The 27,063-nt window shown below is 53.9% G+C and overlaps 1 protein-coding gene and 1 long non-coding RNA gene across 9 annotated transcripts in view; one reads left to right on the plus strand and one right to left on the minus strand.

Moving 5' to 3' along the window:
- SCHIP1 (schwannomin interacting protein 1) overlaps positions 1-22,809 on the plus strand; it is a 43,866-nt gene extending 21,057 nt beyond the window's left edge. For 3 of the 6 annotated variants that reach the window (XM_068692241.1, XM_068692240.1, XM_068692243.1), the window contains 6 exons: positions 16,445-16,563; positions 19,262-19,379; positions 20,060-20,257; positions 20,378-20,501; positions 21,478-21,571; positions 22,168-22,809. In XM_068692241.1, coding sequence (XP_068548342.1) covers positions 16,445-16,563; positions 19,262-19,379; positions 20,060-20,257; positions 20,378-20,501; positions 21,478-21,571; positions 22,168-22,219 — 705 coding nt within the window. In that variant the 3' untranslated portion in view covers positions 22,220-22,809. Of the gene's footprint in view, positions 1-7,244; positions 7,290-11,347; positions 11,889-16,444; positions 16,568-19,261; positions 19,380-20,059; positions 20,258-20,377; positions 20,502-21,477; positions 21,572-22,167 lie in introns of those variants that run through there. The other 3 variants (XM_068692245.1, XM_068692246.1, XM_068692242.1) reach the window with 3 other exon arrangements.
- LOC137861147 (uncharacterized) lies at positions 3,610-8,998 on the minus strand. Of its 3 annotated transcripts, none has more exons than XR_011099417.1 (3): positions 8,476-8,998; positions 5,756-5,842; positions 3,610-4,091 (listed from the first exon to the last, which is right to left on the minus strand). It is a non-coding gene; the product is annotated as an uncharacterized lncRNA (long non-coding RNA). The 3 variants fall into 3 exon arrangements; XR_011099416.1 differs by having other exon boundaries at positions 3,610-4,185; XR_011099418.1 differs by lacking the exons at positions 3,610-4,091; positions 5,756-5,842 and adding an exon at positions 8,304-8,373.
- Positions 22,810-27,063: the final 4,254 nt, after the last annotated feature.

Consider the following 27,063-nt stretch of genomic DNA (forward strand, 5'->3'; position numbering starts at 1 on the left):
TGGATCAGCCCCTGCCCTCCCGCAGTGCCGGAGGGACAGGATTTCAGCTGTGAGACAGGGGCAGCTGGCTTGAACTAGTAACTAGTTTCATGGGAAGTTTTTTCCTTGATGAAGTAATGTGTCTGGATGAAACCTAGTGAATGAAAACATCCCAGAGCACATGTTTTGTGGGGAACTAACACCCGCTGGTAAAGTGAACTTGCCCGAGTGCAGGCAACCAGAAACACCCAGCACTTTGGCCATGCTGCTGCCGCTTCCCACTTTGCAGCAGAGCTGATCTCCCTGAGCACTGGGGGCTGATGCTTGCCTGCCCCCAGGGCCACTTATTTTGTAACTTCAGGTTGTCCTTACTTTGCCGTAGCAGCCAGCATTATCATCACCTTCTCCTTTTCCTCCCACAGCTCAGGTACTTGCCCAAGAGCATTGTCAGCCGTCCCCCGTCTCCCCCATCAAAATTAAAACCAAATTGTGCCACCAGCTTCAGGCCAGGCCTGGCGCCTGCTCTGTGCCCAACCTGGTGACACGCTCCGGGGACAGGTCCCTGCTGCCCTGGGGACACTTTGCTGGACGATCCCAAAAGCCCACGCCTGCAGAGGGGCTGCCCCGTAGCCGGGGGTGGTTTGCAGAGCCCCCAGCCTGGTGCAAGCTGCGGTGGGCGATGTAGCTCCTGCCTGGTTGGTGCACATGAAAATGCCATTGCTTGGCCTTCTGCTCATGGCCCGTGGCTCCTGTCAGGAGTGATAGGGAGGAAGGTACATGGCACAATGACAACCTCCTGCCCTAATGTTTCCTTCCCGTGAGCAGCTTTTTCCCCCATTCCTTTGACACAGGTAGCCTGGTGAAACACAGAAATGCAGCCTGTCATTTCTCCGTAGACGGAGTCTGAGACATAGGAACAGCCTCTGATAAAGGCATATCAGTAGTCGTGCTGCTGGCTGATTGCTGCGGGGCTCCAAAGGCTTTGGAAAAACACGGGTTTGTTTGCAAAAGGTGTGCACATGGGTTCCTCTGGAAAAGGGGGCTGGGGAAAGGAACACTGCCTGTGGCTCCCCTCCTTCTCAGGGCAGCCCATAGACAGGCAGCAGCCGGCCCCTGCCCGGAGCAGAACAGCAATTTTCTGTTTTTTGGCCCAGGAACAAGGAGCTGCTGCCTGCCAGCCCCAGGCACGTTTCTTTCCCTCCAGCTGAGCGTCACCAGGGGAGGCCGCAGGGACGGGGCTGTCACCTGTGTCCCCTGCGGGCACGGCCCTGCTGGCTTTGGGCCTGGTCGGGTGGAGCCGGGCAGGCTGGGGCTGCTGCTGGGCCTGCAATTAGTGCCCTAATTGCACTAATGGGGGGAGGAGAAGGGGGCCAGGTGGCTCGCACAGCTTGAAGGGGTTAACCCAGATCACTGGTGTTGGGTTATCGATCCACCCCTCGGCTTCAGGAGGGAGGAAATGCCACAGGAGGGAGGAAATGCCACACGGAGGAAATACCACACGGAGGAAATACCTCACATCACACCTGGCCCTAAAAACCCACAGGCAGTGACGCTCTGTGCTTTGTCAGAGCTGCGGGCTCCCAGAGCTCAGCCTGCTGGCAGGAGAAGCCCACGGCCAAGCGGGGGAGTGAAAACTGGGAGCTGGGAGAGGCGAGGAGCATCCTTCTCTTGCTCTTATATGGAGCTGCCTCGCCGCCGGCTGTGACTCCCTCTCTCCATGACTAACGAGGCTCAGCTGGGATCCACCCTTGCTTATCCTGTTATTTTTAGAGCTTTCCGTCCTCACGCTCGGCGTGCTGGCCCTGTCGGCAGCTCTTACAGCAGGGCACGCTGTGCTTTCGGCCCTCTTGTGCCTGCCTGCAAGTCCTGCATGGGGAACTGAGGTGCCAGGCCAGGCAGGGTGCTGCTGGTGGCATTTCAGGACGTGCCCCTCTCCTAAATGGGATCCCGAGATTTAGTTTGCTTTCTCAAGCCTTTGCAGCCGTTTTCTGAAGGATTGCAAATGTGAAACAGACGGCAAGAGCCAGGCTCTGAGGGCTGAGATCTGGGTTTGCTCCCACACGGCAATTGCAGACTTCCAGAAATCCTTGATCTCAACAGTTCGGGGGGGTGAAGCTCCGTGAGGGCTAATTAATTTTTGCAGAGGTGTGTGCGTAGCATAAATAGACCCTCAAAAAAAAAAAAAAATATAGATTTCCACCAGGCTTTGTCAGCAGGAGCTGAGTTACAGACACTGAACTTCAAAACGGGGCGAGAAATCCCCGCCTGTTTATTGGTGTCGTGCCCGTGACTCAGACGAGGGCCGTCCTGGCACGCTCCTGCTTGTGTTCAGGAAGCAGTCAGAGGGCACTGCTCTTATCTGCCTGTCCTCGTGCCCCGTCTTTATAGGATCTGGCTGGGTTTGAAAAAGAAACTTTTAATTTCTGAGTGACTTGGTAGCATGGTCTGTGTACTTCTTCAGCCTCTAAGTCCCCGTTCTGGGTTTTTGCCACCTGCTTGGCAATTCAAGTGAGTTCCCATATAAAGCCAGCCCCTACCCGAGCCTCCCAGACGCTCCCTGCTGGAAAGCAAGAGGGGAACGGGATGGGACAGGCAGGCTCAAGGCAGTTGATACTGGAATAATCCCAGAATAATCCCAGAACGGTGCTGGTGCCACCCACACGTGCTGCCCTCATGTTCCCCTGGGCTCAGGCCTTCACCGATAATTGATTTTTGTTATCAGACAAACACAGCTACAGCCTGCAGCATGCAGCACGTCGCAGACAAATTAATTGCCTGTGTGTGTAAACGCAGGTTATACGTGTGTCTGTGCTCCTGCATGGCCACGCTGGAGTTTCAGGGACGTTGTCACAATTTAAAGGCTTTAATCCCAAATTTGCTTGTGGCTGCCCTGGTGCCCACATCCCCAGGCTGCTGAAAGGCTGCTGGGCGCAGAGCTCGGGGTGTGGGGTTTGGTTTTCTGCACCTGACTCATGAACATCTCCACGTAACTCCTCGTGTCCCCATTTGGAGAAGCTGTTCTTCATCATCTCAGGGGAAATCTCTCTTCCTCTTCCCCTTCCTCTCACACCATTTTTTTTTTTGCTCTTTTCTCATCTTCTTTGGAAAATGCTCCAATTCCCCTCCCAGCATTGCATTAAAATGCACATTTTAGTGCAGAAAATGGGCTTTGCTGAGCAAAAACCTGTGTGAGAGCTGTAAATGCCCCCCATTTTCCCCTACTCCTCCTTGCCATCCAGCTGGAGATTAGGAAAGCCCATTTATTTTGCCTCCCTACCACTCCCCACCTATGGGCAGGATTAATTTAGCCTTGTTTTGTTGGAAATGGAGCAGCAGGGCACGAAAGGGGAAAACTATGGTATTTGGTCAGTGAAGTCGTGTAATTGTCTGCAGAGGGTGCCTTGTGCTTGGTGCTGCCCTGCATTTGTGCTGCGGGCGAGGTTTAATTTTGGGAATTCATCACAGATCCTCTCCCAAAGAAACAGCACTGCGAAGCAAGGTGGATTGTAGCCTTTTAAATTATTTATATTAATACAAAACCTTACAGCTTTATATCGTTCTGTTGGAAAGCTCGTGCTCGCCTTAGCATTTTGCATAATGTGAGTATTGCATTTCCGAAAGGAACAGCTTATTCTTAAGAACATAAATAAAATTGCGGGGAGGCAGCAATAGCTTTTCTGTTGCTATCTCACCGCGCTCATTAGCAAGGAGAATGGAGAAATGGTTCTCCATTCATTAGCAGTAAATAACTGGTGGGATATCATACCTACTAATCATCAGGCCATTTGTAAATTCTCTATTAAGCACGTGCGAGCCAGCTTATGAATTGCACAATTGAAATCTAAGCTCATGCAGCTGTATCAGTGCATCTTCCCAGATCGGCTCCACGGCAAAGTCTGATTGTTTGCTGCACGGTTCCTCGCTTTTGGAGCACCAGAAAGTTGTAGACACTTGGGTGGCTGGAATTAATTGCTGTAATTCACTGTAAAGCATTCACCATCCTGTGCGCCGGGGGGGATCATAATGGGAGAGTGAAGTTGCTGCAGCCTTCTGCTCTGTGATTTGAGGGAACAGAAAGTTGTGGTTGGGTTGTGTAAAGCCACAGGTGCTGTCTGGGGGGACACGTAGAAAGTTTTCCACGTAAATCTCTTACCTCTGAAAATGGCCCACAAGAAAGTTATGATTGCAAGACGTGCATCGTAACTTCTGCATCAAAATAAGAACACAACAGAGGTTTTTGTGAAGCACCACAACACAACAGCACCTTTCCTGGTGCTGTTAATTCCCCACTCATACAAATTCCAGAAGAATAGAAATTCACTGAAGAATATTTTTTTCCTGTAATTTCCCGATAAAGTCATATTGGGTCTTCTAAGAGGAAGAAGAAGAGCTTTGTTCTGATATTTTATTCCACAAGTTTTTATCCAAAATATTTATCTTGGGCACCCCTGTGCTTTGGGAGGATTTGTAAAGCTTCTTGCTGTAAAAGACTGCAGAAACCTCAGTGGAAATGAGAAGTCCATGGAAGAGGGACAGGCATTGTCTGGATTTTAAATCACCTGAGGATTACCTCCCCATAAGGAGGAGTAACATGTCCAAAATGATGGAAAACAGCTCAGCATCATCTTCCCTCAATAAAGAAGCAGTGGTCTAAAGCATTACACATGAATGTAATCCAAACAAATATTCCCTTTTCCAAGGAGATTTCTAGTATTAACCGATTAAAAAAAATAATCTTTTTTTTTTTTTTTTTTTTTTTTCTTCTTCTTGCTAGATTTAAACCCTGGAGAAGCTTTAGCTTGGCTTAAAGAGGAGCTAAATCCATAACTCCCAGTAAATCATCAGCAAATGCAGATGAAATCCCGTGATGCCATATGGGATTCCCAGTTGTGTGAAGGCTGGGCCGAGCCCATCCTGTAGGAGCTCTGTGGGGTTTTCATTGGGGCAAAGCAACCTCAGTGCTGGCCCTGGCTTGGTGCAGGAGCGGTGCTTGCGGGGTCTCAGCATGTGGTGTGGGGCAGGCATAAAAATAGCTGCGTGGGGCAGTGGGAAATTCTGAATACAGAAGGAAAGGGCTGGCTGCGGCTTCCTGTGAGGTACCCACATTTCTTCACTTCCTTCCCATGGTGGTGAGAACACGCAGTCAGGAGTGCTCGGCTTTCCTGTGCGGGTGTAGTCATATTATAGGGTCTGCTCCCCGTGGGCTTTGGGAGCACTGGGAGCCTGTGTGCGCTGCCCGGCTCTGTTACTGATGGCCTGGGGCTGACTATGGGCAGCTCCAGGCCCGTGTGTGCCCCAAGAGGCCAGGGCATGGTGATTAAGTGATGCCTTACTGTAAGGTTAAGAAAAATCCCAAAAGATGTGCACAGAATCGGAAATTACACATTTTCCCCCAGAACTGGGGACGCCGGCTGTTTTCTCCTTCTGTAGGGGGGATAGGCAATGAAGCCCTAATGTTTAACCACAGGGATTTCAGTGCCAGGTAAAGCTGTCCCCTCTAAGCACAGGCATCTCCCCACACCCCAAACCCTCTGCAGAAGAAGCCTCAGTAGGAAACCCAAAAGCAGATGGCATAAAATGCCCCCAAGCTTCTCTCCCCGGCTGGTAGGGCCACTGGGGGTCTTGGGGTATTTGGGGTCTTCCCACTGGGTCGTGTGTCTGCAGAGGGCAGCGGTGCTCGGTGCTCCCGGGGACATCGTGCCACACTGACCCGCCTGGACGGCCGCCAGGAAGCTTTCCCTCCGTTTAATCAGGCCTCGCATTAATTATTACCTACCCGCCTGACTCGCTGCCGATGGCAAACCCCTGGGCTGAGACCAAGGTCTGGCCCTTTCCGTGCGCTCCCCGTGAGGGCGTCGTGGGCCTGGAGGAAAAGCAAACCAGGCTCTCTTCAAAACCTACTCACAGTATGGTTTTTTCCTTTTGGATTTGTTGAAGCAAGGCCCAAAGAAGTAGAGGTGCCGACGCTGTGGCTCGCTTTGTTCACACGGAGCAGCCATCTGAGCCTGTGTCCGGGCCATTTGGGGTAACTCGGCTTTCATTTTTAAACCTATCCCAAGAGACAGAGCTTCTGTAGCTCTTTTATTAGCACCTTCCACACGTGGTGAAGCTGCCCATGGGGTGCGTGCGCTCCTGTGCTGACTTTTCCCAGAGGATTTGGGGCTCGTGGATGGGTTGAACCCTGCTGTGGTGGGTGGGAGCGGAGGAGCTGGGGTCTCCTCTCCATCCACATCACCAAAATGCACAGGGACCAGGGCACTCCATCCACCCACCCCTGCTCCAGCTTCTCCGGCCTGGTTGCACAGAGGAGCCCAGAGAGCCGGGGCAGGGCCCTTTCCCTACAAAGGCCGATTTTTCTGGAGGCCCATCTGGCGCGGGGAATCAAACCCCAGACGCGCTGTGAGCAAAGTGCAGCGTTTCTGCACTCATTTCCATTTCCCCCCGAGGACGAGAACAGAGGGGAGGCCCTGGGGTGCCCCCAGCCGCCGGCCACAGCAGCTCAGGGCCTGGGTCGTGGTGTCCTGTGGGTGCTGGCGGCGTTTTGGGATGGGCACAGGGTGGGCTCGGGACCTGCTGTGCCCCACTGGGGCTCTCGGGGTACCCAGCACCCCGGGAAGCAAGCGGTGAAGCCAAACTGTGATAATAGCCATGGGTGATCCCGCTGCAGGTGCAGGGATGGCAGAACACCCTCTTGCTTCCCCATTTTCCCCCCTTTTCTCCTGTCAGAGCAGAAAACCAAGCAGGGGCTCGGATCCCTCCACCTGGGCAGCGTGGCCAAGCCCCCGGCCCTATTTTATTTGGGGTGGTGATGGGGGGGGGGGGGATCTGAGGAGGGCAGCGCCTTGAGGACACCGGGGGTGCCCTGGGGACCCCCTCACAGCCACTTCTGCCTAAGGGGGGGACACAGGAGGCGAGAAATCCCCGGCCCCCCCCCGTGCCCCCCATCGCCAAGAGGCGGGGGCAGCGCCAGCGGGGGCGTAGCTTTGCGCAGCGCCCCCCCCCCCCTCCACCCTGCGCTCCCGGTGGGGAGCTTTAATTCCTTTTTTTTCCCCCATTTTCGCCTCCCCCCATCCCCCCCCCATCTCCCGGCGGGCTCGCTCTTTGTGTGGGAGGGAAGGAGCCGGCGGCTGGCGCTGGGCCCGGCGGTCCCCCCCCCCCCCTCTTTTTATTCCCCTCCTATCCATCCCCCCCCCCCCTCCCCGAGCCCGGCAGAGCCGCGGCCGGCGCTGCGCAGGCGGGGCCGGGCGGCAGCGTCCATCTTCCCCGCGGGATGCTCCGAGATGGTCCTGCAGGAGAACGGCCCCTACCAGGTCGGGGGGGGGGTCCCGAGCCTCGAGGGGGGGGATTTGGGGGGGTCCCGAGGAGAACGGGAGCCGGGGAGGGGCCGGGCTTGGAGGGGGGACACGGGGAGGTGCGGGGCAGAGCAGCCGGAGGGATGGGGAGGGGGGGAGGGAGGGGGGGGCTGCGCCTTCCTGCAGGTTTTTTGGGGTGTGGGGGGGCGCAGAGGTGCGGGGGGGGTCGGGCTGGGCGCTGCGGCCCCGCTGCGCTCCCCCCCCGGCGCCCTGCAGCGCAGCGCCCCCGGCCAAATACAGCCCCCCCCTCCCCAAATACAGCTCCCTCCCCCCCAAATGCAGGTGCCCCCCCCCCTCCCCAAATACAGGACCCCCCCCCCATGCCAAATTGCAGGTGCTGCGGGTTAGGGCCGTCCGCAGGGAGCTGCCCCCCCAGCTCCGTGCGCCCCCCTGGGTGGTGCTGGGGACCCGGCCTGGCGGTGCCCAGAACCAGCAGTGGCCCCCAGAAAAAAGGGGGTGGCCCGGGGGGGGCCAGGATCCCTGCCCTGACCCCTAAAAAGGCCCATCCTGGTCCTGGGGGGGGGGGTTGGCAGCAGAGGTGGGGGCGCAGCGGTGGTGGCGGTGCGTGCCGAGCATCCTTTGGGTGGGGAGAGGGGCCCTGGGTGCTGCTGCAGCTCCACAACCCCTGGAATAGAGGGTGGGTGCTGCGGGGGGTGCACCTGCCCAGGGAATGGCATTCTGGGGGCTTGATCGCCTGGGGAGGTTGTTGCCCCCCCCCCCAAATATCCGTGTGCTGCGGTGCTGGGAGAGGAACGCGTGCGGACGTGCGGTGGGGTGCGTGCTGCAGGGCACCACCAGCCACCAGAGATGGGCCCCGAGAGACGAGGCTCCGGCCAGGGCAGCAGCACAGCCTCGGGTTCCCCCCAGCTGCATTTAACCTGATTTGAGCCCATGTTTCATACAAAATGCCAAATCCATCACGAAGGGAAAAGATATCTCTGCAAGTGTGTGTATACATGGGGAGAAAAGGGCTCAGAAGCTGTTCCAGTGCGTGTTTTCACCGTAACAAACACCACTGGGAATGAATTTCCCTTTTTAGCTCCTTGGGAAAAAAAAAAAAAATTAATAATAATAATCCCGTTGATTCATTCCCCGCTCGAGGGGCTCTGCTTTTGCTGCAGCTCCGAGCCTGTTGCTCTCGTACCTCAGTAAATGGTGGCATTGTTTCTGCACGGCGGATGTTTGCCCAGCGCGCTGAGATCCCCGGCTGCATCGCGGGTCCCGGGGGAGCCGGTGCCTGGTGCCCGGTGCCCGGTGCTCGGTGCCTGGCATCCAGAGGCCCGGTGCCGGCCTGTTTGGCTTCCCTGCGTGCTGCTGGCCCGGTTTTGTGCCGCGGCAGCAGGGCTGCGTTGGATCTGTTTTAATCTCCGCTTGTTTACAAGCCGCTTTTCTCTCCTCCGGAACGATAAATCTGAGAGTGGAAGCAGGCAGAAAGAATGCAGAGCTCGCGGAAACGGTCCTTTGAATGTAATCTGTCCCCAAACACTGCAAAGAGGCACAGAAACCCTGCCCCCCGAGGCCCATTAACCTACAGGCCAAGATTTAATCCCGCTGCGGCTGATGGTCCCGGGTTTGGGATCGAAGCGGAGGCAGAAATGATGGGATTTTGGCGGCCGCCCTGGGCGCTGCGGGGGGAGGAGGGTGGCGGTGTGTAGCTGCGCTCCCCGCATCCCTGCCCACACGCCTTTCCGGAGCTGCTTGGGATTTCTGGGAGCTGCAAAACAAATAGAGGAAAAAGCCGGCGCGCTGGGAGAAGCCGAGGACATGTTTGGTTTGGAGGAATTCAGCTGAAAAGCTCTGACCTGGGCACAGCTGGGAGAAGAGCCCACACCAGGAGGGTGCAGGGCTGCTTGGGGTTAGGGACCCGCTCGCTTCGAGCTCAGCCTGGTTGCCCCATGGCCAGGAGGCCCCAGGACGGGGCCACCACCGCCTCCACCAACGGGGATTTTCTAAAATCTGATGTAAAAACACCCCGTACAGACCTCTGCGGGATGGCTAAATGAGGACACGCAGCCTGAAGGCCACAAATAAACCGAGTATTAGAAAAAAAAAGATAAAAGTAATCTCCTCTTAGTTATTTCTTTCCCTGTTTCGTACTCTTTAATTTTCCCCTGCCAAAGATTTTGATCAGGGCTGTGTTTTAACAAATCCCTGCAGTGCAGGGGCACGGCGGGTTGAAGGGACACCTCCTAGGAGATTTATTCAGACCTCTACGAAAAGATAAATGTTCCGTGCCGTGGTGCTGGTGAGGTTTCTGTGAATGATCCACCGCAAAAATATCTCTGGGGAAGGTGCACAAGCGGCCGGTGCTGTCCGTGTGCAGACCGCGAGGTGGAGGCCGGCTTCAGATCCCAGCACGGCCTTTCTGGGGAGAGCTTTGAGTGTTTTTCATTGAAATTCACTGGGAATTTGGGGTTTGTATCCAGTAACTCGGTAACAGGCGGTGTTTGGAGGCTGCTGGTGAGCAGCGAGGGGCTGGAGGCGTTTCTCCGAGCCTCCCCCAGCGGAGGAGGCTGACGTGTGCCAGCAGTGTTTAGGAGCTTTTTATTGACCCAAACAAGCGTTACGTGTGCGTGGCCTGGTTAAATTTAGATCCTCGCATGCTCGTGAGCAATCGGCATGTTTAAACCACGAAGCAGCCCGTTTCCTTCCCTCGCCTGAGCCGACTGGAAGGCTGCCTTCCCCGGATGGACTCATCCTCACCACGGGGTCACCAGCAGCACCCAGAATCACCCAGAAACACCCAAAAACACCCAGTAAAACCCAGCAGCACCAGTAGGACCAGCAGCACCGTGGCACTGGCCGGGGCTTCACGCTCCCGTCGGCGCAGCCCCGAGCCGACCCGCTCCGTCCGTGCCCGCTGTAAGTTTTCCTTTTGTGCTATAAAAAGCCGAGCGGCCTCAGGTGGTTCTGGCAGCTTCTCCCCAGCGCTCCCATCACAGCGCTGAGTGGAGGAGCGGCCGCTGTAACCATGGAGCCGCCTCGCAGCTGATGCAATCTGACGTCTGCTTCCCCCGTACCCAGGAGGGCTCGGCAGCAACGATGCCCGAGCCGAGCCCACCTTGCAGCACGGCCCCGTTTCGCTGCTGCTTGGGGTCCTGTGAGCCCACGGGTGCTGTGGGTGCCTCTCAAGAGGACGCTGGTTGCCAAAGGGTCGTGGGGCCGGTGCTGCGCATCCCTGCTGGCCTTTAGCATCGCCTGAGCTGGCTCCCCGTGCTGGGACACCCACCAGATGCCCCCGTTTTGGGGCTGAGCTCTCTCTGGAGCTCAGGATGACTTTATCTCTGGTCGTGGGCACCCCAACGGCACCACAGGCTGTGGGATCCCAGCCGCAAGCCCTTCCCCTCCCTTGCACGCTGCCTCCCCTCCCTGGGAGCTCCCAGGCTGATGGTGTCTGCAGAACCCCCCAAAAAACCCTTTTCTTGAAAAAAATGAGGGCCGGGGTGTACCGGCGCGGTGCCGTAGGCCTCATTGTACTCCGAACAAAGGTGCTCGGAGCAACCAAGGCGTTATCAGGGCGGACGTCAGTCAGGGTCCCCATTGTCGGGAGGGGAAGTTAATTTTAGGAGCAGCGGGAAATGGCACGGTGAGTCAGCGGCGGGGGGGCAAAAATAATGAAATGCCCGGATGGCAGCAGTTCCCAGCCGAGGCAAGGAGCTACAAATCGCCATCCTGGGAAAAGAATTGGATTAAACAATCCTGCCTGTTTATTATCTTTTTCCTGGCACTTTCAGGGCAGAGTTAAGGCACAATCTGTGTGTCACCGTGGAGGTGAACTCCACACCATGCACATTTGGGGTGGGATGAAGTCAGTCGGGCTTGGCTCCACCATTTCGGCTGTGGGGCTGTTGCAGCTCGGGGTCCGACAGCCCCACAGCTGGGTCCCAGCAGAAACCAGCACCTCTACGCCACGTTTTAGGGCTCGCTGGGCAAACAGGACGTGAGGTCCATCCTCCGAAGGCTCCCCTATATAACCGCGTGTCCGGAGCTGCGCTCGCACATCCCGCTTCCGTCCAGCTCCCGCGGGGCGGGTGGCGAGCCCAGGCTGCTGGGGCTCCGCTCGCTAACCCCTAGAAACCTTTTTTTTGCACCCAAAAGAACCGCTTTGGGCCGGGAACACCCTGCTGGGAGCTCCCTGCTGCTGTCGAGGGACCCACGCAGCACCGGCCTGGCTCTGACATAAGACACCGGGATTTTTCCTGCCCTTGCGCAGCCGGCGAGGGCTCGGGGCTATTTTTACCCAGCGCTGCCAGTGGCTGGAGCGAGCCCTCGGCTTTCTTTCCTCCGCCGGCTCCCGCTAATCAGCCCCGGCCGCTGTCTTTGACTTTATTAGGGCAAGCTGCGGGCAGGGAGGCGGCGAGGCCCCGGCGAGCGAGGCCCCGTTGCCGGCGGGCGGCGGTGAGCGGGGTGCCCGGGGCCACGCTGCCATGTCCCCGCGGCACAGCGGGGAGCGGCGGGGAGCGCCCGGCAGCCGGGGCCATGAGCGGGGCCGGTGATGGAATGGCTGACATCATCGGGCAGGCATCCGCGCGGGACGTGGAGGGGAATTATAAAAAGGTAGGGGACAGAAAGGAGCCTTTTGTCTGCGCGCTGCGAGCGGCCCCCTGCTGCCAAGCGCCCTGCGCTGGGCACGGGGCTGTGGGCACGGGGATTGGGAATGGGGCTTGGGCACAAAGCTGTGGGCATGGGGCTTGGGAATGGGGCTTGGGCACAAAGCTGTGGGCATGGGGCTTGGGAATGGGGTTTGGGCACAGGGCTTGGGAATGGGGCTTGGGCACAGGGTTTGGGCACAGGGTTGCAGGCACAGGGCTTGGGCATGGGTTTGGGCATGGGACTGTGGGCATGGGGTTTGGGCATGGAGCTGTGGGCATAGGGTTTGGGCATGAAGTTGCAAGCCTGGGGCTTGAATATGGAGCTCCAGGCATGGGGTTTGGTCACGGGGCTGTTGTGCACAGGGCTATGGGACACGGGGCTACAGGCACGGAGCTTCACGGTGCAAGGAACACAGAGCTGGGCTGCGTGTGATGTGCTGATTTCATGTGCTCGCTGATGCCCTGTCCCCGGTTTGATGTGCTGCTTGGCAAAACTCCCCCTCCTCTGCGTGTCCTCGTCACGGCTTCTCCCTAAAAGACATTTCCAAACCCCTCCTCATGCCACGAAACCTGTAATTTTTAAGGCACCGTGCCACGTGGCTTGAGAGAATACGAAGGGTTGACCTTATTTTGTATTTTACGGCACATCCATCCATCAAAACAAGTGTTGTGCAATTATAATTTCTGTTGGTAAACCCAATCATAGCCTTTGTACTTCACGGAGATAAAAAAAGGCGCTGCGTACGGGCCTGGGACTTTAAATATAGTAATTGTCCATGTCTGGTAATGACAGACCCCGGCAAAAAATAGCGTCCGTGGCGTGGCTGTGCCTGGTGCTCCCGTGGGGACCAGGCAGCCCCAGGCTGGTGGGGCCATGTCCCCTGATGTCCCCTGAAGTCCCCTGATGTCCCCCATAGGTTTTAACCCCTCGCTCAGACAGGGCTGGCACTGCCCTGCAGGCTCTTGGTCCTGCCTGAATATTTACAGCGTTCATCGGCCTGGTATTTGCTGCGTGGCTCTTTCCTTCCAAACATTTTGGGCAGGGTATTAACAAGCCGTGCCTCTGCTCGTCCCTGGCTCGTACTGATCAGCCCAGCCCCAGAAACGTCCCTGCTGAAGGTGGATGGTCCCGAAGCGCGATGGTGGAGCCCGGCAAAGTGCTGCTACACCTGAAACGGGGATAAATATTTCATGTGCACTCTCGGCTTGCTATTTTGGGCGACGGCTGCAAGGAGTGAAGGCCGCTAATACAGCCAGCCAAGCGGGGTGGACGAACAGAGCGGCCCCTCAAGGGACATAAATAATACAGCGTGGGGATATGGGGCGGGCTGCTCTTCCCAGAAAACACAGAAATCCTGTTAGGATCGCCTCGATGCACCCCAAAGGACAGGGCTTGTGTGGGAAGCAGGCACACGTTGGACAAGATTTGGGGTCTTGGCCGAAGATGGGATTTTCGTGGTGCCTCCACACTTAAATCAAGATGGGCGTACACGGGGGAGGTAGGGATGAATGGCTGTGTAAGCTGAGAGTTGGAAATTCCCGTGCTCACCGATTGCTGTGTATGTGCAGGAGAAAATACATTCAAAAATGGGTCAGGAAGAGCTAAAATGGGTCAGGCAGCCATAGCGGTGTAACGCTAATGAACGGGGCAGCACTCGGCACTCGCCACCTTTGTGCCCATCCCGTGCACCGGAGGAGCTGCAGGAGGCAGCAGGGTGCTGGGACAGAAACAGGCACAGGCAGAAAGCAGCAGAAAACATCAACCCAACAACTTTTTTTTTTAAAAAAAAAGATGTTTTATTATTATTATTTTTTCCCCACTGGCTGTCCTGAGGACGGGAGGTGTTTGCTGCTGGTGCCGACGAGCTCTCTCCAAGGAACGGGGACGGCCTCGCCGCGATGTGTCGGGGCAGGCGCACGTGGAGCAGAGCGGAGCGGTGATTAAGAGCACAAATTGCTCTGCACAATCAGCAAACAGCGGAGAGAAAATTGCAGTAGGCGTGCAAACAGCAATAATTGCAGCGTGCGGGGTGGAGGAGCAGCGTCTGGCAGCCTCAGCTCCTCCCGGCGAGGTGCCTTCCTCTCGTGGGGGCTGCACCTCTCCTGGAAACGCTCCCACCTGGTTTGGGGACCTCATCCACCAGTGAAGCAGGAATCCCACCGTGTCCTGTAAAAATCACAGGCTAACAGAGCAGCCCTCAGCAATACGACTGACCCCCCTTTTGGAAATACATCTATTTTTCATTTCCATGTCAAAATGCATATTTAAATAACACGGTTTTATATTTTCCTTGCTAGTACCTTTACATTTTACTCAATACATTATTTTTTATATACAAAGCATGTTTGATAGTCAAAAAAAAAAAACACGTGCAATTTTCCTTCTCAATTTCCAGTTTTCAGTGCTCAGCTCAGGATGTATAATGCAGCTGGTGGGTAATTTATCTAAAGCATAAAGTTCAGCTCCCTCAGGCATATTATATTTCTTAGTAACTGTTCCCTATTTTATAATAACAAATAGGGCTCTCGATTTCTTTATGGTCATTATCCTGTGTCTGTTTTATAAAATGGGAGACGCTGAGTTCGGTACTGGGAATACTGTTATTTAGGATCCTCAATAACGGCCTGGCGGAGAAAACAAATTGCACATTGATTAAATGTACAGATGTCAAACGGGGAGCAGCTGCAGCCTCGTCGGGACACGGGGCGAAATTATGAAAGGTCTGGAGAGAGAGAGCACCGTCTGAAGGGGGAAAATGCGTGAGCGTGGTCCACAGCTCTTTGTGTTTTAAGGCAAAACAGCGATTTTGGGGATGGGATGGGATGGGATGGGATGGGATGGGATGGGATGGGATGGGATGGGATGGGATGGGATGGGGTCCTCTGTCCGGCAGCAGCCCGTGGAGGTGCCTCTGGCTCCCGGTGTCTGGGCAAGACGGGGAAGTCTGGGCATGGAAAAGAGGCAGATGGGAGGGTAAGGGCGAGGATCGCCTCGGTGGCAGAAGGGAGGAGGAGTATCCGTGCTTTCATGAAATATTCACGTGCCTTGGGGACGTACCCGGGGATGCATCTGGCACTCGGAAGCAGCTGAGCTCCGAGCTGGGTCACCACTAACCTCTTTTTGAAGGAGGAGGCTGCCCAGTCTACATTAATCTACCAGTATTGCTTCCAGCCCTGCTTGCGCGTGGCCGGGGGCTGCGATGGGCAGCACGAGGGACACACATGGGCAGCCCCCACCCTGCCCTTACCCCACGGAAAGATCGGGTTTCCCTGCGGTACGTCTTGTTGCTTCGTCTCTCCTTGGTTGCTCCTCCAAATAGCAGCCTCTCTCCCGAGATCCCCAAGGGGGGGGGAAGGCTGCCAGGCCGGGAGCATCTTCACTAAACAGTGGCTTGCATGGGAAAAAAGAAAAAAAAAATCATTTGAGGGTGTTTGCCTTATGTTTTTCAAGCGTTGTCTCTGATCTATTTTTACTTTAGTCTCTGTGCTGCTACCACCAGCAGGGCTGGCTGTGTTTCCTCGAAATGCAGACTGAGGCCTTGCCTACTGAAAGTTTAAAAAACAGCATAAAAAAAATAATATCCAGGCGGTCTAGGTTGTGACTTCTGAGAACAGGAGCCGAACTTGGAAAATCCAGTACCCCTTGATGCCAGGGGGGTTACTTTTAATATTTTTGAGTTATTTGTAGTGGTGAAAAAGGAATTAGGTTACAAATGAAGCATGTGTTTTGGTAAGGGATTGGCAATGTAACGGCAGCGGTCAGCACCAGAGTTACATTAAATGATTAGCTATTTGTAGCTAATGATATACATTTCGTTATATGTCACTTCCTTCTGTCAGATAAAGATATTTTATTTTAGTTAGGTGAAATATGGGAGGCACGTCTATATGGGCAGCGTGGGTTGCGGTCTGTGCCTGCCTGCTACGGTTTCTGCTGTTGGGTATCCCTGGGAAGTTGTTCTGTGTTACACTGAAATGCAATGTTTCAGGGCTTCCAAATGTTCCTTCTGCCAATTATTTGCCTTCTTTTAAGAAGTTGTAGCCAGCACGGGCGCATAACCCGTTACCAACAGCCAGCGGTGTGGTAGTGCTGTAAATTTGGGTCTGGATCTGTGATCCTCACTTATTGCACGCCGATTACTTCCACAGCCGTTCCCGTAGCCATCGATGGGTGATTCCTTGTAAATCATTTTGTAGCCTGACTTTATCCCAAATACACACACGCATGAATGCATTCTTAAAGCCATGGATAATTTGATGGCAACGGTTAAAAACCCACCTGCAGGTCGGTTGCCCAGAGGGCCATGTAATTTGGGAAGGTGTCTCTGGGGGAAGTGGAGGCACTGCTGGTGCCAACACGGCCTTGGTGGCTGTGTGTACCCCTAGATCTCAGCAGATATAAGTCCCTATGTGCATCAGGAAGGCCCCCCCGGGTGCTGAGCCCCCTTGTGCACGGGCCTGGCCGCAGTGTCGGGGACCTCGCCACCTGCCTGACGCCTCCCTGCGCTCCTTCCCTCGCAGGCGCAGAAGAATGAGCGCGAGTCCATCAGGCAGAAGTTGGCACTGGGCAGCTTCTTCGACGATGGCCCGGGACTGTACACCAGCTGCAGCAAGAGCGGCAAGCCCAGCCTCTCCTCCCGGTACGTGGGGCACGGGTGATGGTGGGGGGGAGCTGGGGCTGGGGTGGGAGAAGGGCTGGGTAGTGGGGTTTGCCATGGGAATCTCTGTGTTGAGCCTTCTGAAATGCTTGCAGCATTGCCTGGGGATACAGCAAGGTCTCCAGCTTTCCAGACAAGAAATTTGGGGAAATGAGCGTGCAGGGAGCAGAGCCACAGCGTGGTCCTGGCCTGGGCAGCAACCTGGGGGCTTGTGAGATGTGGTGTGATGGGGACGGGCCCCAGGTGTGCTGGGGAGGACCTGGATGTGTTCAGCTGCCGGGGGGACCCCACAGCACTTGGAAAGCCTCCCACACCCGGGTACTGACAGGCTGCTGCTATGCATGGCCACAAAAAACCTGGGAGAGGTATAAAAGCAGGAGGAATGCTGCTAGCACAGCAGAGAGTTGCAGTTGCAAAATTCGACTGAGCTGGAAGGCATCTGAAAGGGAAAGCTGTTGTGCGCTGTGTAGTTACAGCTAAACCAGTAACCACTACCTCGTAATTACGGTGCAGGGCTAATTAATGCTGCGCAGCAGGGTTTGGCAGCTGTGCCATGAGAAAATACCAGGTGTACCTGAATGCTTTGGCTTTTTGTTAGTATTTATAGCCCGGGCAAAGCACTGGTACACGCTGTGTGTGTCAGGACACCCACAGGCTCTCAGAACCAGCAGAGGCTGACCCGCTCCTGGAGAAGGGGCTGGCACTGCTCGGTCCCTTAGTCATGTTTCAGGTGCCACAAGGACACAGGCTGGATGTGAGGGGGGTGACAGTCCCTGTCCCTCCACCTGGTGCTCCCAGTCCTTGTCCCAGTACCATGAGGCAAGCACAGGGCACAGCCACGCGCTGTAGCATCCTCTACCAGGCCGGTCGCTGCCTCTCAGCTGCTCACTGCTTTAATCCAGGCTTTTTACAACACGGCCAGCATCCTGTTCCTACCACTCCAGTGCTCCCAGAGGTGCCTCTGCTAGCAGACGTGTGGTTTGGGCATTTAGGTCATGCTCTTGACATGCAGGCATCCCGCAGGCCCCATTTTGCACTTGCTCTTCCCTTTCTGCATGAAGCAGAAGGCAGCATCCTGCTCCCCGTCCTGGGTACCCACGTTTATTTAGCCTGGCTTAAAAGCCTGTGTGTAATTATTAATGCTAACGTAGAGTAATGAATGAACAATACCACGAAACCTAATGTAAAATCAGAGTTTGCTGCCTGTAAGTACAGATATAACCCCCTTGTTGCAGAGCTTGTGCGTGGGCCTGCCCCATCTTAGGCACGTGGTGGTGGGGCCTGGTAGTGCTGGCACAGGAAACCTCTGCTTCCTGGGGATATTTTTCAATATGAATTTGGAACATGAGCAAAGACTGAGCAGGATCTGTAGGAGGCAAATGGGCCCGGCCCTGACGTCAGGTGCCTGGGACACGCAGCGGGAAGGCTGCTAACTGCAGTCATCGGCTGCTGTGCCCGATGAACGCCACTGTGGGGTTTCATAAATATGGTTTTGTAAAAGGAGTCACTTCCTGGTGTGCTACGAGATGTTTATCTGACCAGAGGCACCAGATGAAGTGGTTTCACCCAGTTCTCAGTACACCACATGTGCTGCTCCAAGCCTGCCCCAGCCAGTCAGTGGCACGAGGCTGACTGGGATGTGGGAATGGCTGAACTGGGAGCAGACTGCCTGCATTCGGCAGGGCCAGTGCTGGTTCTGGAGGGGTCAGTGCTTGGCCTGAAGCTACCGAATGTGGTCATTGATGAGCTGGAAATCTGTGTGATATCACGGCTCATAACTCAAGTGGTAGCGGGAGTGAAATCATCTGGGATTTGGGAGACTGCGCGGGGTGACAGGGGTGCCTCCTCCCCTCCCTCCTGCCCTTGCCTTGTTCAGCAGTGGGGTTTGGGGCTGTGCTGCTTCCCTTCTCCCTCTCACTTAGGAGCTGATTGCTAACTGTGGTTATTTGAGCAAAAGCCGGGAAGGTTTCAGCTGTAGAAGCAGCCGTGCGATGCAGCGCTGCCTCTTGGCCGCAGACAGGCTTACTACCCTCCTAAATAAATCATTTCGGTCATCCCACGTTATTTGGTATTAAAGGCCACCCGCGATGACGAAGCTTTGCGGTATCTCAGCAGTTCTGAACTTCATCAATAGATGGTGGTAGAGGCTTTGTATCGGGTAGAGGCTTTAGCGTTGTGGAGCCGGGCGCTTTCAGTCCCTTGGGGATGCCCCTTAGAAACCTGGCCTGGCTCAGAGGAGGCAGCCTGCCTGGGATTTGTCACCATCAGCACCAGCATTTGGCCCTGCTCTGCTGCTGGTGGGGCTTTGGGGCCGAACAGGGCATCGCTGTTGCAGGTCCACCACAGGGCATGGCCACGGAGGAGCGGCAGCTGCATCAGGCCACAGCCTGGCACTGAGGCGGTTCCTCTCAGCGTGTGAGAGTGGAGGTGTTTTTGGCGTGTTTCCAGGTCAAATAACAGCTCTGGGACCATCTTCTCAGGGAAAAAAAGTGGTTCTGTTTTTCTTAGGTCAGTGCAAAATCAGGCAAGCAGGGCCTGCTGCTGCCGGTGCTGCAGCACCTCGCCTGCAGGCCCTGTTGACATGGTGGGGGGAAGCGCAGGATCCCAGCGCGGTGTCCAGCCCCATTCCCGTCCCCATCCCCGTCCCATCCCCGTGTTGTCACCTCTCCTTCCCCCGCAGGCTCCAAAGCGGGATGAACCTGCAGATCTGCTTCGTGAACGACAGCGGCAGCGACAAGGACAGCGACGCCGATGACAGCAAGACAGAGACCAGCCTGGACACGCCTTTGTCGCCCATGGTAGGTCTGGGGGAGCCTCTCACAGGGGTGTGGGGCACAAAAACCTTAACGCCATCCCTAATGGGAACCCGTGGAGAGCCGAGCCTGTTAAAACAGCAGCGCTAAACGCCAGAGCAGCATCTTCAGTGGTCAATAAAAGAAATGCAGGGTGCTGAGAGGCAGATTGCACATTGCCCCTGGGGAGCAGAGACCTGCTGCTGACACCAGACACCTCCATGGGCAATGTCCCTTCTCTGCCCTCCTTTCTCCGTGGGTCTGGTAATTGCCCAGGCAGTAATGGATTTGAAGCCGTATCAGCTCCCACCAGCTTTCCTCTCCTCTTTTCCTCTGTGAATATAACACAGAGGCCCCAGACATGTGCTAGGCTTCCCTCCAGCTTAACCAGCCCGTCCTCTAAACACCATTGATCTGCCTGGCTCCCCTTTGAATTGCATGTGCTCAAGCTGCCATTGGTACTCAAAAGAGGCAAAATCACTGCTTGGTTTTTAAAAATAATCTTGCAGATTTAATTTTTTAAAAATAATTAAAAAAAAAAACTTGTTTCACCTTGCCTGTAGAAATCATGCCATTTGTGAGCACACAAAAAGGCGATAAGGTGCAAGCCAACTGCTTTGCTCTGTCCCCGCTGGCGGCGGCGGTGGCGGTGCCGGGCTGTAACGGCTGCGTGTCTGCTTCCCTAGAGCAAGCAGAGCTCTTCCTACTCCGACAGAGACACGACCGAGGAGGAGTCCGAGTCCCTCGATGACATGGATTTTCTCACCAGGCAAAAGAAACTCCAAGCCGAAGCCAAAATGGCCTTGGCTATGGCAAAGCCCATGGCCAAAATGCAGGTGGAGGTGGAAAAGCAGAACAGGAAGAAATCTCCGGTAGCTGATCTTGTAAGTGTGGGGCTGGGACCACTGCCCATCGCTCCTCTGGCTTTATCATAAATAATTACAAGTGAAAACAATTACAGATGATTCAGGGAAATAATTAAAGAGTTTAAAATTTATTTCCAGCTGCCACATATGCCTCATATAAGTGAATGCCTGATGAAGAGGAGCTTAAAACCCACTGATTTGAGAGACATGACTATCGGGCAGCTACAAGTGATAGTCAATGATCTCCACTCACAGATAGAAAGTAAGTGATATTTGTTTAATTCTTCTTTGGCATGTCCAGTGTACTTCAGGGTATACATAAAAATGTTGGTAAATGTACAATAACACAAATACAAGTGGCTCTGCAGAACTTGGAGGTGGATTTTTTGCCAGATTCTTCTTTTTGCCTTTTTTTTTCTCCCCAAAGCACTTGGAGTGCTCTGTAACGTAGGGGTGGTGGTGGCAGCATTGCTCCAGCACCTGAAGCATCGTTTGTAACTCAAAACCTTGTCGGGTAAAAATAGTCTCAGGACATCTGGAAGCTGCTGCCAGTTTTATGCCTTTATGCAGCTTTATGGCTGCGTTTTCCTGTGATGCTGTGCTGTGGCATCAGGAATATCCACAAGGGGGGAAACTCCAGACTAGCAGGCAGCCTGGGCAGATAGATTCTGGTGAACGTGCTGCTCAGGCAGCTTGTAGCAAGTTAACGTGTTTCATGGGTCCTTGCATTTGCCTCCTTGTCTCTTTGCTCTCTCTAAAGGATCCAGGGTTTTTCCCCCAGGCATCTCCACCTTCCAGTGCCAACAATTAATTAATCTTGGAGGAAACTTCTCTGGTGGCTGTAGGTCAAAAAAATGAAAAAAATGTTTTTTGGGCTCCCTTGCTGCTCTGTAATTGCTCACGTTTGTTAATTAGCAACCCTCCTGGCAGCCCCAGAGCCCTCTGCTAGGGATGTTGAGCTGCTCGGAGACTGCCCCTGGTTTCTGCCCACAGGCGGGCAGCAGCAGCCGCTCCTCTTCCCATGTTCACATGACAGGCAGGGATGCTGCTCAGGGGGCAAGTGGTGCCTAAATACCCCCAGGCTGGATGCTTGCTGCAGTTTTTATTGCCCAGGACTCTTCAAAAGCTGTAGCACTGGGGCTAAAACCCCCGAAGCACTAGGAAATTTATTCAATTACAATATTACAAACTCACCCCCTGGCACAGCACCAACTCCCCGCCTTTCTCTCCGGCCCCAGGCTTGAACGAGGAGCTGGTACAGCTGCTGCTCATCCGGGACGAGCTGCACACGGAGCAGGACGCGATGCTGGTGGACATCGAGGACCTGACCAGGTGAGGGGGGGTCCGTGTGCGCTTCCCTTCGCTCGGGACCTGGCTCTGTGGTGGCAACGTGGACGGGGCTTCTTTTAGCAGAGTTTCAGTCCTAGAGGTTTTGGGTTGGCAGTGACAAAGCACTCAGGGTTTGGGGGCCAAAATCCCACAAAAGCAGGAGCTGCAGGGAGACAAGCACCAGAAAAGCAGGCTCGACCCTGCACAGGTGTCCCCTGTGCTTTGGAAAACGCTTCGCTTCCAAAATGCAGTGAGCAGGGGTTCAGTAAGCAGAGAGATTTGGCAGCCTGGGCAGCGCCGCGGTGGCGGTGCCGCATCCTGGCATTGTTCGTGGCCGAGGAAGCCTCAGTTCCCTGCGGAAGATGAGGAAGTGCCTGAAGCTGAAGCAGACCCCGCGGGGAAGGTGTTTCCTGGCTGGGGAAGCATTTCCTTCCTGACCTGGAGCAGCCGAGCCAGCCCACCCCTGGCCTCTCTCAGAGCTGCATTTCCTTGGGAAGTGCTGCCAGAGCAGCACAGCTCTGGCCATGCCTCCATCGGTGTGGGTTTGCCTCCCTCCCACTGATTACCAGTAACAGGGCTGCTTCTTTCCCTTCTCCCAGACATGCTGAGAGCCAGCAGAAGCACATGGCAGAGAAGATGCCGGCAAAGTAAACCGAGACGCCGTCAGAGCAGAGATGGAGCTCGCCTGTCCTTCGCTTCTGTGTCTGTACAAATGCTGATGTCCACGGTGGCGCACCAGAAAATCAGTGTTAGTCATTGGTCGTGTCCGAAGCTTTATGTCCGGTGATTGGCCTCTGCTTCTTAATTTATTTTAATTTTTTTACTCGTGCCACTAAATATCAGGCATTTTAATAATATTATTACAGAAAATGTACAGTACTTATAACATTATAAATCATGGATGAGAAGAGAGGGTAGTTTAACTTTATTTTTGGTTGCTTAGAGATTTTAAGTTGAACAATATTTTACCATTGACTACTTTTTTATCCTTCACTGTAGTTTTAAATAAAGAGACTGTACTTGACGGTGCTATACAAGTCAAAAAAATACATGCCTGCCTCGTAGTGAAGTTGTAGCTTTCAGTAATATGTACATTTTAATCAGTTTTCAACATTTTGTGAATGTTGACTACCTGACATTCATTTTTAGATGTGCTATTAACATTCAGTTGGATTCAAAGAGTTACCTTGGAAGTTTTATGTATAAAGATGTAAAATAAAAATTTAAAAAATTGTTTCATATGATATGTCTTTTTGTTGACTAGTGGTTGACTTGGTGATGCACCAGTAATGTACTCGTCTAACTAAATGTGCAATTCCTAATTTGCCATCACCAGAAAGAGCCTTTTTTGCCGATCCCATAAAACTATGGAGAGAAGACAGGATTTTTGTAGAGTTATTTATTTGTAAGTTCATAATGTATGTATGACATGGACTTAAGATATTCTTCTATAATAACATTCACCGGGCCCTAATATTGTGACTATTGTTAGAATCAGCAGGCACATACAGTAGATGTTTTTATATTTTATTGTCTGGGCTAAATATTTAAATGACTCACCAGTGTCAGAAATAATAATAATAATAAAAGAAAGAAATCTATGTTAAAAATCTAAGCGGCATATTAAATGTATTATATATGGTTGTTGCTCACCTCTGCCTTTGGGCTGGCCTCACGTCTGCTATCCGTCCCCATCACCGTGCTGTCTGTTGTGCCCCCCCTCTGCTGCCCCCCATGTTTTTAGGAGGATGGGCACTGGGCGAGCTGGGAGCTCTGTCTCCAGCCTTAATTTCTCTGCCCCAGCGCCGGAGCAGGGCCCCAGCTCCCACCCCAGAGCTGGCCATGGCCAGGAGCAGAGAGCTCCTCTGCCTGCATTTGGATTTTTTTCCTCGGTGTCAAATTCCTCTTAGCCAAGTGTTGGGCAGACGACTTGTTCAGGGTGTTTGCAGCAAGGCGAGAGCTGCATTAGATTTCCATCCCCTGCCATAAATGTGATTTACAGAAACGATTTATTTTTTTTCCCCTTCTTTCTCAGAAGCAGCGCAGGCCAGGTTGTGAGTGCCAGCCCTGCAGGGCTGGAGTTTGGGCCCTTTGGGGCTGCCTTGCCTTGCCGAGGTGCTTTCCGAGCCCGCTCTGACAGCAAGATGCTCGCCTGCAGGCTGGCAGCGTAAACTCCACTCATTTCACTTGCATTTTTGGAATCTATGCAGAAAAAAAAAAAAAAGATGCCTGTGTTCGGGGGGTGTTTGCTTCCCTGCATCTCCTGGTTGTCTTGCTGCTGTTAGCTGCACGTGGCGATAGCTGGCTGCTGGTTTTGTATTTCTGCTCTGTAAAACGTCCGTGTTTTCACCTCTGAGGCCAAAATCCCCCCCTGCGGGGTGCAGAAAAGCTTGGGCTCAGCTTTAAAACTGAAAAGCCTGGAGGTGTGCAGGTGGGGTGCAGCGAGCAGGGATGGTGTAGGGTCCCCACTGCCCTTTCCGCTGTCACCTCTGACCCTCCTGGCTCATGCTTCAGATTTTCGGGCACTTGGGTCAGGAAGCCTGGTCAGCCCGGGGTTGTGCTCACCCGATAAGTGCCTTTAACTTGCTGGAGAGAAGTGAACCTCGCACGTTCTGCTAACCTGCTGTCGAGGACTGCCAGCGGTGTTCCCATCTTTAAGGGTTTGGTTTTTAACAAAGAAATAGTTAAAATTAAAAAAAAGAAAAAAAAAGGAGTATTGCTGGGTAACTGCATCTTCTTGGATCTCTGTCCAGTGTACTACGGTATCGTGCTGGTGTGTATGATGGCAATGCTGTGGAATTAATGGATTAAATTACGTTTTTTGAAAGAAAAATGTGTTGTGTGGTTTCTGAGCTGCTGCCCCAGCCCCAGGATTTGCCTCCAGCTCCTGAGCATGGCCAGGGCCACCCTTGCACCTGCTGCACGAGCGGCACCGAGCAAGAGTGTGGCCGAGCAAACGCTGCTGGAGCCAAACTGCACAAACCGTATGGCACAGCCCGGTGCAGTGACTCCATTTTGCTGTTTATTCAACACTAAAGTAATGAAAAAGTTTGGATGATTTGCCCATGCCTTTGGGAAGCCAGGGGGAACTGAAGTCCTTGCCTAAGTTTGCATGTCAGGGTACCTATTAATTAACATAAACCTAAAAATAGACTTCCCCAGAACATGTACTCCGTCAGCCATTCCTTTCCCAATTTTTCAGTCTCCCGCGTGTTTTCAGTTCCCCTGCACTCCCTCCCTTGGGCTGTTTCTCAGCCGGGAAAGTTTATTTCTGTCCCTAGCAGCTCATTGATGCTGAGGCTGTACCGGGCTGTCCAGTGCCGGAGCCTTGGCTGCTGTGATGCCCATACACCCACGGGGAGCTGCTGCTTCCTGCACTGGGGGAATTTGGGGTGTCTGGGGGCTCCAGAGATGTGAGGATTATTTTGTTTTCTTTTTATTATTTTTTTTCTGCCATAGTTTTTTTTTTGCTGCTTTCCTTCTATGAATGGGGCATTTACTCGGTTCCACTTAGGACTCCCATTATCAGTACTCTGACCATGGAGCCAAATTCCCCAAAAGCAATTGAAAGAGCCCTCGGTCAGACGGTTTCTTTCTATGGGGTGACATCAGCATGGATGGTAGGAGGTGGTTTCTGTTCTGACAGCAGCAACGGTGCCCACCAGGGCTACAAGCACTCAGCATCCCACCCATGCGTGCCCAGAACAACCCCATTGCCCCCCTGCCCATAGGGACGTCATTGGGGGACCTTGATTTTCAGGCAGGAACCCCTAAATGGCACAAGTGCCAGCAGCTGGCACCCAGCAAGTCAGGTGCAGGAGATGTTTGGGCCAAGTTTTGTGCAGATAAATGCAACCCCCAGATTGGATGTGGCCAGCACCCTCCCTTGGCACCATCGTCCCATCCTGCCTCATCTTGAATGAGCAGGAGAAATCATCCCTGGTGGTGGCTGTTGGAAAAGAGGGGTTTGGTGATAGGCCATCATTTATTTACTACAAATGGTTTAATTCCATGTGGATAAAAGCAATCCACACACTGCAACGATACCTTCCATTGCCTTGGGACACAGCACCCTACAAGCCCATCAGTGCTGCGGGACTCATGTGGCCCCATTGGGCCCCACTGCTGCAGGGGCAGCAACACCACAGAGTGGGAAACAACCGGAGACAATTCCAGAGCTTGCTTTTTAGTTATTGGAATACATATTATCTATATTTTTTACATATATTTGTAGAGTTTTTTGCATGCTAGTAAAAAATCCGATGACGTTTCATATAGTCATAGAATGGTTTGGGTTGGAAGGGACCTTAAAGCCCACCTAATTCAAGCCTCCTGCCATGGCAGGGATACCTCCCACCAGCCCAGGTTGCTCAAAGCCCCAGCCTGGCCATAAACACTTCCAGGGATGGGGCATCCACAGCTTCTTTGGGCAGCCTGTGCCAGTGCCTCACCACCCTCAGGGTGAAGAATTTCTTCCTTATATCCAATCCAATCCTTCCCTCTTCCAGTTTAAAGCCAGCACCCCTTGTCCTGTCACTACACTCCCTGACAAAAAGTCCTTGCCTGCTTCCATCTGGTCTCACATCAGAACATTTTTTTTCATTTTCTTTGTGTTTTAATTCCATTTCTTGGTCCCAAACCAATCTGTGCTTGAAAAGCATGAAATGGTACACTCAATAAGTATATATATATATATTTAATTTTGGCGGGAAGTTACCCATTCAGTTGTCTCAAATATAAAGCAGCCCCTTAGACTAGAGATGTGATTTATAAACCAGCTACTTCCTGTCAAGCAAATATTGCCATTTGGGTTCCCCTTTTTCTCCCTTTTTTTTAATCCACAAGTATCACCGTGACGTGCACGCAGGCCGGGGAGGCCCGGCCCTTTCTGTACATCATCTCCCTGGGTGCTGAGGTGATGTGCAGGGAGTGAGGCAAGTGTGGAGAACCACAGCAGAACACGTGTGTGTGGCCTTTTGATGCTGCTGGTTTATTGCTCGAAGGGCGAGGAGCGATGGGTGTGGAACTAATCGCCGTGTGGCCCCCGAGGAGGAGCAGCCCTGCCTGAGGGCTTGCGGAGGGCACCCCCAAGGAAAAGCCGTCAGGGAGCGCTTACGGTCCGAGCTCGCTTCCCTGCAGGAGCCCACGCCCAGTGCTGGGGAGTTTCTCTTCCTTCTTATTGTAAAGTAAAGCGAAAGCCGTGTGTGCGGGACCCTGAGGCCTTCGCCTGCTGCCAGCGCGGGATGCCGGGCCAGCTCCTCATGGCTAACCCCGAGAAGCACAAAGGCAGCAGGGAGGCACCAGCTGCAGGCCCTGTGGCTTGGCACAATGGGCTCTTCATCCTCTTCGGGCCTGCTCAGGCTGCCACCATCCTGTCAGCACCTCTCCTTGGTCCCAAAGCTCAGCATCTGGTGAAAAACCTGGACTCTGGGGTCTTTGCCAATAGCACCGGGCTCCCCTCAGCCTCCAGCGCCTGCGGTTGTTGGCTGGAGCCA

This window comes from Anas acuta, chromosome 9 (genome assembly GCF_963932015.1).
Source record: "Anas acuta chromosome 9, bAnaAcu1.1, whole genome shotgun sequence".
Lineage (NCBI taxonomy): Eukaryota > Metazoa > Chordata > Aves > Anseriformes > Anatidae > Anas > Anas acuta.